Source organism: Hemiscyllium ocellatum, chromosome 4 (genome assembly GCF_020745735.1).
Source record: "Hemiscyllium ocellatum isolate sHemOce1 chromosome 4, sHemOce1.pat.X.cur, whole genome shotgun sequence".
Classification (NCBI taxonomy): Eukaryota; Metazoa; Chordata; class Chondrichthyes; order Orectolobiformes; family Hemiscylliidae; genus Hemiscyllium; species Hemiscyllium ocellatum.
In genome coordinates, this window is record NC_083404.1 from 51,688,006 (window position 1) to 51,701,133 (window position 13,128).

Sequence of the window (13,128 nt, forward strand, 5' to 3'; positions counted from 1 at the left end):
TCCTGACTGTTTAAAAGTGCTGGGCTTTGGTTTATAATCCGTTTTTTAAAAAAATGATTTTCAAAGCTGCTTCTGCCCCACAGCGGTTCTTCTAAGTCTTTGTTCACATCAAGGGTTCAGGAGGGAGAAGTGGTGAATGGAAGCATCGAAACAAAATGATTGTAAAAGCCCCAGCACTTCTGAACCATTGGGACCTGAAATTCCACAACTTCTGAACTCAAGCTACACACTGAATCTGGATGTTGAATGGGAAAGTAGCAAGACAGTGGGTTCAGAAGGGAAAGGGCAAAAATCAGTGGGTTGTTGGGTGACTGAGGCATGCTGCTGGTGATGGAATGAAAGTGATGAAGAGATGAGAGGATCAACAATTTAATGGGTCAAGAGGCAGGGAAGATCTACAGCAACTAGATGGTTTGGAGCAGGATCACTGGTGAGAAGGAAGTACAGTAAACTTGTTTTAACTGGGTCGTTATGCATTGGCAATCTTGATAAACCAGCAAAAATTATATATCTGAAATACTGGAAGTATAACAGTGATGTATATACTCTTTATGTTAAAATTAGTGTGGGTTTTTACAATGATTTTGTGGACCTCTTGATCAACCGACACACTCCTGGTTCCATAGGTAATGGCTAATAAATGGTTTGCTGTAATTATACTTTAATTAGCAAATTGCATTTTTCTTTCATATTTTGAAAATTTTAAATATCACTTAATTTACCAATGTACGAATTTAGTAATACAAAGTCTTTAAATTTAGCGGATATTACACTTTCATTTTTTTGGGATGAGGAAGATCCTAAAGAACCCAACTGAGGTCTCTGGGTCTGTACTCAATGGCATTTAGAAGGATGGGGGTGGGGGGGAATGGATGTACTGAGGGGCCTGGATAGAGTGGGTGTAGGGAAGATGTTTCCACTAATAGGACAGACTAGGACCCGAAGGCATAGCCTCAAAGGAAAGTAAAGGGACGACCTTTTAGAACTGAGATGAGGAGAAATTTCTTCAATCAGAGAGTGATTAATCTGTGGAACTCATTGCCACCGAGTCTGTAGAGGCAAGGTCACTGAATGTATTTAAGATAGAGACAGTTAAGTTCTTGATTGGTAAGGGGATCAAGGGCTATGAGATGAGGTAAGAAGAGTGGGGTTGAGAAACATATCAACCATGATTGAATGACAGGACAAATTCAATGGGCCAAATGGTTTAATTCTGCTCCAAAATCCTATGGTCTCATGGTAACGCATTATGATATAATAACTGGAATGCCAAATAGTTTTAGTTAACACATAATGAAACAATAAAGTGTCAAAAAACCAAACTGAAACACTAGGCTCACAAAATTGAATTTGAATGTAATTTGATTGCATAGTTCAAAAGTTCATTCTTATGTAAAATGAAGCAAAAAATGTCAGTAATATTACAAAATAACTTACTATCTTCAGTATTAACATGAATTATCAGCTCTCTATATTTGTTTGGCAACTAATTTGCATTCTGAAAGTTATAAAGCTCTGCAAATCTGCTCATTTAGGTACTTAATTGATGACTTAAAATATCAAACATAATATTATAATAATAGTTTTATCAGAATGTTTTCACAACTTGGAACTCGCCCTGCACCAATAAACCTACCAAGATTAATTTTATGTTCAAACTTTCTCAGAACCTTGTCTGTCGGAGTGGACATCTTTGCTGAATTACAAGAAATTTGCCGATTTGCCTGAAAGGACAAAATTGCAGAAGAAACTATGAAGTACATTCTGCCTCAGACTTAAAATTAAGCAAAAGAGCAGACCTTTGTAATATGTTGATATTAAGCAAGTATAACAGAACATAAGAAAATATCTATTAACAAAATTCAAATCTATAAAATTGGTGTGGGAAAAAAAATTCACTATTGCTGGAGACTAAAATAAAACAAATGTCTGCTTGTTTTTTTTTTACAATGATGTAAATACATTTTGCATTGTTTAATTACTAAAAAAAATTATGATTTGCTTTCAGAACAAGGTTTATTTCAATTCATTGTTTTAATCTCTATGAAATTTATCACGTCCCACATTTGGAGAATTCAATAACAAACGGTGCTATTGGCAAAATCAGCCTGCTATTACATTCTGATTAATGGCATCACTGACTATGGTGAGCACCCCAGAAAATAGAATTTACTCAGAATAGTTCAAATTTGATAGTTGTTACCAACTCTAGGTTTTGAAATAGGTGGAGTAGTCTATTCAGCACTGTGAACCATCAAACATTATTCTAGATCACAGCTGATTCCCTAACTTAACGTCGTTTTCCTGTGCTATCCTTTTATCGTTGATGCCATTAGTATCTAGAAACCTATTGTATTGACCTCTGTCTTGAAAATACTCAATGCCCAAATTTTGCACAACCCTCTGGGGTACAGAATTCCAAGAGTTCCCAAAACTAATTTCCAAATGAATAAATATTTCATCTCAGTCCTAAATTACTTGCCATCCAGAGACTGTTTCTTCCCACTCCTGACCAACTTCTGAAACTCAGCCAGGGAAACATTCTTTTTACATTTTCTGTCTATCTCCATTAAATTCTATGAGGTTCTTGAGATCTCATCTCATTCTTTTAAATTCTAGAGGATAGCCTCTTTTCCTCAAACTCCCTGAAGTTCCACCATCACAAGTATTGGTCTGGCAAACTTATGCTCACTTCCACCAAGTGAATTCTTCTTTCCTTAGGCAAGGGGACCAAAACTGCATACTATACACCAAATCCAGTCTCATCAAGGTTTTATACAATTGAAGAAAAACATCTTTGCTTTTGTACACGATAAAAACAAATAAACAATTTGTAATTGCTAGCTGCACCTGCATGTTAGCTTTCAGTGACTCACAAGCAAAGACATCCAGGTCCCTTTATACATCAAAATTCCCCAATCACTCACCATTTAAGAAATACTTTGCACCTCTGATATCCCATCATGCAACCTCACACTTAGCCACTTTATATGCCCCATCTGCCTATGTGCCTTTCATTTTAACTGTAAGCAAAGGAATAAATTCAACATTGATTGAACTTGCAAAGCACTGTATTTACCTGCTGGTTGTAACCCCTGGAAGCAGTGTAGCGCTTGGTGAGGTCTCGATCACAATCATCCCAGTCCCATTCTTCGCCATCATCACTCGCGATATAATGTTCCTCTTCCTCCGAGTTACTCAGATATAAACTGTTGACTTTTCGTGCTGCCTGTTGTGTTTGCTCAGGACAGCCACAATCACTAAACAACAAGAGCTTGCATTTGTCACAATGCCTTTAACATAGTAAAACACCTCATGATGCTGAGAACAAAATGTTATCATAAACAAAATTTATCACTGTGCCACATAAGATGATATTAGGTAGATAAAGTGCCACAAGCTTGGCCAAAGATTTAAGGAATGCTTTAATGTGAAATAGAAAGGCGCAGAGTCTAAGGAGGGAATTCCAGAGTTTACGATCTAGACACAGTTGGGAACATTGGTGCTAGAGGTGGAAGGATAAAAAGAGATATACAAGACATCAAAATTGAGAGGCGTGCAGAGGTCTTGAATGGTTTTAATGTTTAATATTACAATGGCAAGAAGAGATGAGGGCACGAATGGATTTTAAAACAAGGTTGTGAATATAAAAAATTTTAATCTAGCCTAATGACTGCCTCTGGAGGACAATATACACATGTGTGATAGCTATACAGAACACTGAGTTGGGATGCATGTAATATTAATTTCAGCAGCTAAAATGAGGCAATGGCAGCACTGGATGCTGTTACATAGGTGGAAGTAAATGTTCTTTATATATTTATTTAAAAATGTTTACTTTAACAAAAAAACAAAAATTTGTAAAATTACAAAAATACAGAAAAGTAGAAATAATACCACATTATAATACATCAATGTTAACAATAAACTACCGACTCAAGATACAATTGTCTCATATTTATTTGATTTAACTAGTGAAAATAAACTCAAATGAAATTGCAAAATTAAATTACGTTACATTATACTACTCCCCTTGCTGCACCTCCACCGAAGCTCCTGTCCACGGGAGCAAACATTACTATACTCGGATTTACTAGGCCTCCTCCCCCTTGGGCCCCCGAACCACCATATACAACCTTCGCGGCTATATAAAGGCCCTAATCAGTACAGCTGATAGATCCATGTCTACGTAATTTAAAAATGGCCACCACGTCTTATAAAATTGCTCCGTTCCATGGTGCACCTACTTGTCAAATAATCTTGGGCACGTGCTCCATCACAAGTATGCGCCACCCCACAAGACCCTGAGATTTTCTGATATCCAGTTCATGAGAATGTTCTTCCTCACACAGTGTGTAAGAATGTTAAATAACCTCTTCCCTTGCTCACCCAGAGAGGGCAGGTCCGGTAGCCCCAAAAGAAGGGATACCAGATCCGCCTTAACTTCAGTTCCTAGGATCTTCTCCAGCTCATTCACAATGGCACCCCAATATCCGCAAATCTTGTAGCAAGACCAAAAGCAATGCACGAGGGTGCCTTTGTTGATTTTACGACATTCTGGAGAAGATCTTTTCTTAAACTTTGCTAAACTCTCTGGTACCATATGGGCCCTGTGGAGGATCTTCAATGGCATAGCTTGTGCTTTATTGCATATTGAAATTTTCTTTACATTCCCCCATATATCCTCTCAGGTTTCCGATGAAATTTCTTGTCCTAACTCCAGATTCCATGGCGTTCCCTTTCTGCAGATAGTATATAGTACTAACCGAGAAAGTGCCCCGGACCAGAGCACTCTTCTCTATATCCTACTTGTAGGGCTGAGCCAAGAGTGTGGTCTTCTTCTGTAAAGAATACCTAACTTGGAAGTATCGAGAAAGGTCCCAATTAGGAATCCCGTATCTCTGGCTTAACTGGTTGAAAGACATCAAGACCGCTCTCTCGAATAAATCTCCCAAACAGGAGATTCCCTTACCCTACCATGCTCTAAAGCCAGAGTCCATTGACCCCAGTCTAAATCCTGGGTCTCCCACTAATGAGAACGGCAAAGTCTTATGCAAATTGCCCAGATCCTGCCAGATTATCTCCATGCTTTCACCATATTTAAGATAATCAGGCTCTCTCAGTAACCAGCCATAGACCTCATCTTGTCCATAATCAGTAAGTTTATTCCCCCTCTTTCCCCCTCAGTACAAGTCTATTATTTCAGTGAGTTCACAAATTCTTTTGCTTTTTCCGCCGAGTCGAAGTTATAGACAAATCCCCCATAATTAAAACACAGTACTGCCAGATACCTCAGAGACTACTGAATATTTAAGTCTCTTATTTTTTTTCTTATCATCATAAGCTTTCCTCTTCTTAATTATGGCCCCAGCCTCTAGTATATAAAGGTTTGAGAATAATGTTTTTTCAATACATTATTCTCAAACCTTTACATACTAGAGGCTGAGTCACTTCCCAGTCTTCTGGAAGTTTTTATTATTAATTGCTTTCCTTTATAGTGCTGGAATAGAACTAGGACCGGGCGGGGGCACTGATCCGAGCCGGACCTGCGCATCGCGATCCGGTGGGCTCACTCCACATTCATTCATCGATTTCTAGTCCCAGCAACTCCGGGAGCCATTTCTCCAGGAACCCGGCCAGATTCTCGCCTCCCTTGCACTCCAGAAGACTCACTACACGTATTTAAGGTTGTCAACCTGCTCCAGCAAGGCCCGAACCTGGCCCTCTAAGGTTCAGGTCTGCCTCTTTGAGTTCTCCGTCGTGGTCTCCGACGCTGCGGTCTTTTGCTTGACCGCTTCTACATGTCGATCCAATAATCGAATCTCCTTTTCATGCTTTTCAGCATGGCAAAGTTCAGTTCTAGCACCGTTTCAATTTTTTTTACAGAATTTCGCAAACTCCAAGAGTAGATGGTGCTGCTCCCCTGAGCTTAAAGGCACTGCAGGTGTACTCGATATAGTAGGGACTGCCCTGCCTACAATGCTCCTCTTGCTCCCTTTCCTTTATTTGCCTTAATTTTGACTCCAAAGTCTCCAAATCCAAATGAAAACAGTTCTAGGCGTTCTGCTTGCTTTACACTGACAATTTTTCTGGGGGTGACGCTAGAAGCCCACCTCATCTGGGGTATGGCACAGAGCCCAACCCAGAGACTTTTCAGACTGCCGGCATCTTGAATCTCCATAAAATGGGCTTTATAATGGTGTGAGTGTGCGTTTGGATCACAAATCAAACTGATTAAAAGTATCAATAATTTTCAAGATAAAAATCGGCTAAATATATTTCCATGAGATTGCAATGCAGTACTCAGGATCATAACACCAGATACAGGGAAGCATGCATATATTAAATAAATACCTTAATTTTCTATAAGAAACCTCTCAGCCCAATCATATTGCTCTGACTGAACTAAACTATCAAAAATATAACAACTATTTTCTCAACTTTATTGATTAGAGGTAGATACATTCACTCGATTGTACATTGAAATAACTTGAAATTTGGTCTTTTGTTCAACAAGCTGTTTGCAAGAGCTTAAATATCTTTCCTGTACTCAATATTTGAATTTAACACCACAATAAGTTGTCCTGTTTATACTGGCAGACAACTCTGCTCATGGATGAACAGAGACACTAGAGGAAGAGTGTACATTAAAAAAAATGCATTAAAGCAGAAAGAGATGCCAAGGCAATTGTATATAGTTGGGTTAATCTAACTAATTACAGTATTGTGAGCTACCAATGAAGCGCTGGTGTTCTGTCCTGCTAGTTATTTGTGTGTCTTGGTCTGTTGTGGGTGATATCACTTCCAGACCCCATTTACCAACATCTCAGAAAAATAATTGGAAGAGGTATCACCCACCACAACGGACCAAGACACATAAATAGCAAGCAGGACAGAACACCAGCACTTCATTGGAGGCTCACTGATGATGTTACCTTAGCATGGTGATGAAACTTCTGAGAATAAATCTATCAGTGCAGGAGCAAAAGTATAACCTTAGCTGCAAAAACACTCTAAAATTGCAAAAACCTATGGGTGCAATACGTTCAAATTAGCCCAAGATGGGAAACCAATACCATCTGACTGAGCACCATCTGCCAACAACTGTACTTTCTACAGGAATACCTCAGGAAACAGGCATTACCACAATGTGTCAAATACAAACCAATCTCATCACCCCATAAGCCAGAAGAACAGAACAGAAACACCGCAGGAATCTACGAGAAATGACAAATGATGCCCACAACAGGCTCCACAAATACGATCAAGACACTTCGCGCCAATAAACGCTGCACATTAATGCGGCTGACCATGAATGGACAAGTACACTAGAACGAGCCATCAACACTGAACAGCAGACCAAGACAAAGACTAGCCCTACAAGAAAAACTGGCCAAACTCACGCACAGCAATAACATGGATAATTCAGAGACTTGAATAAAGAACCGATGGATCGACTACTCATAGACATGGAAAAAGCTGTCCGAGTACGAGGGATGAACTTCAATCACAGGAACACAGACAAAAAGGACTTCCTAACCCACCCTGAAAGACAACGGACTTACAAAAGAAATCCAGCAGGCCATCAGACAGACAGTAACACCAACACTAAGCAGACAGATAGAAGGGAACACCCTTAACCCACAGGAAAGAAATGCCTTGGAAGGACTCAGAAAAGGCAGGAATATTGTAATCCTACTGGCAGACAAGGGGCACGTGACCGTCATCCTGAACAGAACACAATAAATTGAAAAAACAAACACAGTACTCACAGATACAGGTGGCGATGGACCCAACTCCACAGCAAACTCTGAGGAAACTACACAAGACAGGTGAAATTAACAAGATAGACTTCCAAAGAATGAAATCTGACGGATCCAACACGCCCGTTTCTATGGATTATCAAATGTACATAAACATGGGGGTCCCCCTCAGACCCATAGTCTCACTTCCTGACACACTGACATACAGACTAGCAAAGGAACTGCAACGCAAACTGAAACACCTAGTAGAAGACTTAGGCCACTCCGTCCACTCCACCCAGGAATTCCTTAACATCATCAAAAACACCAAGGTAGAGGACGACGAGGTCATGGTTTTCTTTGATGTGACAGCCCTATTCACATCAATAAACATCACTCTAGCCAAAGAAACTTTGGCCTCACTGTTAGATGAAGCAAGGACACTAACACCAGACAGCAACAACTCCATCAGCAAGGACAGCATCCTCAAACTAGAAGATCTGAGCCTCACAACCCACTTCACCTTCAAAAGATACGATTTAAAAACAAATCAACGGGATACCCATGAGATTACAAATATTAGGATTCTTAGCAGAAGCAGTCATGCAGAGGTTAGAACGACCAGGCCTTCCCACGATCCTGCCCAAGCTTCTGGTCCGCTATGTGGATGACACCTTTGACATCATGAAATGCAACAAATTAGAAGAAACCCACAAACACATAAATAACATCCTTACTGTCATGAAGTTCACCAAAGAGGAAGAGAACAATAAAAGATTTCTCTTCTGAGAGGTCACAGTAGAGTGAAAAACCAATGGAGAGTGGGAAGTCACACACTCTGACCAGATACTCAACTACAGGAGCAATCAGGAGAAAGTGAGGACTGCAGATGCTGGAGTACCAGAGTTGAAAAATGTGGTGCTGGAAAAACACAGCAGGCCAGGCAGCATCCGAGGAGGAGAATTGACGTTTTGGGCATAAGCCCTTCTTCAGGAAGGGCTTATGCCCGAAACATCGATTCTCCTGCTCCTCGGATGCTGCCTGGCCTGCTGTGTTTTTCCAGCACCACATTTTTCAACTACAGGTGCAATCATCGCAACACCCAGAAATGGAGCTGCATCAGGACATAATTTAAACTAGTCAAAAACAATACAGCATCCAGGAATAAGAGAAACCAAGGAAAAACATCTATATAATGTATTCAGGAACAGTGGGTACACAGCAGACCTAAACAAAAGACACAATACCCCCAGAGACTCTAGCCACCCTGCCACACATTAAAGGTATCTCAGGCATCATGGGAGCCCAAAATCCTCCCACAACACTGAAACAGATCCTGATGAATCTAAAGGACCCCATACCAACAACCAGCAGAACAAATACTATATACAAAATACCCTCCAAGGACTGCAACAAACATTATGTTGGATAGACCAGCAGGAAGCTAGCCACCAGGATACATGAGCACCAACTAACCACCAAAAGACATGATCAACTATCACTAGTACCCACACATGGACAAAGAGGACACCAGTTCAACTGGGACAATACATCCATCCTGGGACAGGCTAAACAAAGACACACGTGGGAATTCCTGGAGACATGGCATTCAAACCGGAACTCTGTTAACAACCATATCAATTTGAATCCAACTTACCAACCTCTCAGAAAAAGAACCAGAAGTGATATCACCCACCACAATAGACCAAGACACATAAATAGAAAACGGAACAGAACACCAGTACTTCATCAGAGGCTCACCGATGATATTATCTAGCATGGTAACGAACCATCTGAGAACAAATCTACCAAGTCAGTGAGCAAATGTACAACTTCAGTAGCTATTTACCTAATGAATTTGAGGGTTCACGCAAACCTTTTACACTGTAAAGAATTAACACATTGTGCCTAGACAGCACAGAATCTACAGGACTGCATTCAACACAGTAAGAGTCAAAAGTGAGTTCTGCAGATGCTGGAGATCAGAGCTGAAAATGTGTTGCTGGTTAAAGCACAGCAGGTCAGGCAGCATCCAAGGAACAGGAAATTCGATGTTTTGGGCCAGAGCCTGAATTTCCTGTTCCTTGGATGCTGCCTGACCTGCTGTGCTTTAACCAGCAACACATTTTCAGCTTCAACACAGTAAGCCAACAAAGCACCCTATGACTGCTCCAGCAGGATAAACAGAGAGACATGCACAGTTGACCATCCATGTGACCATACTAGTGGAGTACCCTAGGACTGTAGCTAGATAATCATATACAGGGTCATCTTTAACAGAACATAAACTAGCCTTACTATATGTGACAGCACACCATACTTGACATAAGCATTCACAGGAACCACACCTGGCAGGGCTCCTGAGGAACTGCATCTGAGAGGCACAACAGAGGGGGACAGAGAGCATATGGAGAGTATACACAGGAGAGAAGAAGAGAAAGCAAAGAATGGCATCCACTGGGAATGAGAAAGTGGAAGAGGGACATAGCACCCAGAGGTGGGGGCCTCTATAGGGAAAGGAGCACAGCACCCAGAGGTGGGGGATGCCCGCTGGGAGAGGGACAGAGCACCAGGGGCCTGGAGAAGGCGATCAATAGAAGATATTAATCCATGAACGGCGCGTCTCCGGTCTAAGCTGTCCCGGCAGCCGCTTACTGGTTACCTGAGCTCGGTGTCCGCATCATCAAACTGCCCGGGGAGCGGGGAACTGTCCATGAAGCAGCTCGAGCCCCTCAACAGGGAACCGTCAGAGCACGAGGCGGCCATAGCTATGGCAGCTGCCCCGCTCCAAACTACACCACATCACTAACCCGCAAACAAACGCGATTTCGAAACGCAGACTGTTACGCACCAGATCATGACGACAGGAGTTTAACCCCTGAACTTGACCAGCTGTCCTTTTCCATCCCGATCAGCAATAATCGGATTTTTTGAAAGAAACATTTCTTCTAACATAAAAAATTCTTGATCCAGTGTGAATTGACAGAGGAAAATGAATAAACGAAACTAATTTCGTAATTGGTACTGTATAGGAAACAGCGCCTAATTTTAAATCTGGTAACATTTCCACTTCAAACCAAAATAGAAAATGCTGGAAAAACCTCGTTCCGACGGCTCATTGGACTCGAAACAAGGTTATCAGACTTTCTCCAGCATTTGTTTTTGTTTGTTTTCAGACTGCCAGCATGCGCAGTTGTTTTATATATTCCATTTTCTTTATTCTCATTTCAAACCCGACCAATATTTTAGATCTTCCACTTGTAAATCCTACAACTCGACTCGAAATAAAAACTTCACGTCTGCTTAACTTGCTAAAACGATTGATTGACTTTATTGACTACGGGTTGAAAAACACTTCAAATCTGAATTCCTGAGCGGCTGGGTGCAGGTATGCAGAGGGAAAAAACAACTAGGCGAAAGTGAGGACTGCAGATGCTGGAAGTCAGAGTCGAGAGTGTGATCAGGAATGATGAAGGACTGTCGATTCTCTTGCTCCTTGGATGCTGCCTGACCTACTGTGCTTTTTCAGCATCACACTCTCGTCGCAGAGGGAAGTTGTTCATTTTCAATTTTCTAACAGGTCTCTTTTTGGATAGACTATGGAGATCCTTTTTATTTGGGTTACGTTTCCTACCAAAGAAAAGCTTGTTTCGGACAATGGTATGCGTTATGTTGTAAATAACGTTTAGATAATACAGTTGAGGTTCTGGAAATATAGGTAACCAAACATGACTCCCAACCCTCGCTCTCCACGCACAATGTTGCCAATCAGGTGACATCACGGAATACCGACAGTGTAACGAGGATGCCTCCATTGTGGCATCACAGACGTTAGGTGACATCGCTGGGTCTGAGCCGCGTGCTGCGCGTAGGGCTGGGAGCGATCGCAGTTGTGCATTGATCAGCCGTTGCTAGAGGTACATAAATTGTGCAGATGGACAAAAATACTTGGTCCTCCTCCCTGTGTTCGACTGAATGCGGCAACATCAAGGTTAATAGCAAATGGTGAGCATTTTCCATTTCAAACGGGCGGGGCAAATGAGAGAGAAAAAAAATACTCTTCCCCTCCCTGCTGCAGTGCGATTGGATGCGCCTCTTTGCTTCGCTAAGTATACTCCGACTGTGTGTCCTTTGAGATCCTGGACAGTCCTCCTGAGTGGCTCGGTTGGCCCCGCCTTTTTTGAGATCTCACACCCCACCTTTGACAATGTGGCTTCCTTCCACATTGCAAAAGTCAGGCTGAATTGAAAGCAGACGGTGGGTGAAGATGCACAATTCCTGGTTTAGAGGACAATGTGACGCTGAAAATCTACCTTTAAATGTGTTTTGAAATGTAATACTGGTTTGAATAAAACCACCACTATTAAATGGCAGTTTATGCCTTCTTTACTTGCTTGATTTCATAAAACTTTGAAAAAAGATCCCATGACCCTTGTCAACTTGCCTGTGCAACTGTTTTTGAAAATGACCTTTTCTCCTTAGTGTCAATGAAATGCTGACTGGAGAGACCACCAATAACATTGCAGAACAAAAGTCACGTGAGATGTATATGGGCTTTGCCGAGGGTAAGTCTTTCTCAGGATTCAATAGACCAGGTTAACTTACCTTGCTTTGCAGTTTGCTTGTAAAACAAATCTTCATGTCAGTGGTGTTTGAGCAAATCTTTTACTCATTCTTACCGTTGACAGTACATGCCATGGACAGAATGAGACCAAAACAGTGATAACATAACTGATACCAAAATATTGACAGCCAGCTGTTAAAATCAGCATAAAAGTAGCCTGGTGGTGACTTGTACTCTTTCTGGAAACCATCCTTAGTTTCCAGTTTTCCTGCTGTGATATCACTATGATGTGGAGGTGCCTTTGTTGGACTTGGGTTAAGAATATTGCTCTTAAAATAAAATACTGCTCCAGGCTAACTTGATACCTATGGCTTATATTATTAAAATTTAATTGAGACAAATCTCAATGAAACATAGTCAAGAAAGAACGCACTGTACTCATCCATTTAGATTTTTTTGCAAGGCCAAGCTTAAATTGCATTAACTTCAATACATCCAGGAACATGGAGGTTGGTTAATGTGATGCCAGTATTTCAGAAAGGTGGTATGAGATGGGGGAGATACTAAATGAGTATTTTGCATGGAGAAGGACATGGAAGATATAGAATGTGGGGAAATAGAGACAACATCTTGAAAACTGTCCATATTACAGAGGAGGAGGAGGAGGAGGAGGTGCTGGTTGTATTGAAATGCATAAAAGTGGATAAATCCCCAGGACCTGATTAGGTGTATGCTAGAACTCTGTAGGAAGCTAAGGAAGTGATCCTTAGGCCCCTGTTGAGATATTTGTATCAACGACAGTCACAGGTGAAGTGCTGGAAG

General features: G+C 41.2%; 1 protein-coding gene across 2 annotated transcripts in view; it reads right to left on the reverse strand.

The window, feature by feature from the left end:
* Window positions 1-10,541, reverse strand: part of riok1 (RIO kinase 1 (yeast)) — a 43,775-nt gene extending 33,234 nt beyond the window's left edge. The window contains exons 1-3 of one of the 2 annotated variants that reach the window (XM_060823163.1): window positions 10,405-10,541; window positions 3,080-3,260; window positions 1,637-1,724 (exon numbers count right to left, since the gene is read on the reverse strand). In XM_060823163.1, the coding sequence (XP_060679146.1) occupies window positions 1,637-1,724; window positions 3,080-3,260; window positions 10,405-10,508 (373 nt within the window). In that variant the 5' untranslated portion in view covers window positions 10,509-10,541. Of the gene's footprint in view, window positions 1-1,636; window positions 1,725-3,079; window positions 3,261-5,546; window positions 5,635-10,404 lie in introns of those variants that run through there. The other variant, XM_060823166.1, reaches the window with a different exon arrangement.
* Window positions 10,542-13,128: the final 2,587 nt, after the last annotated feature.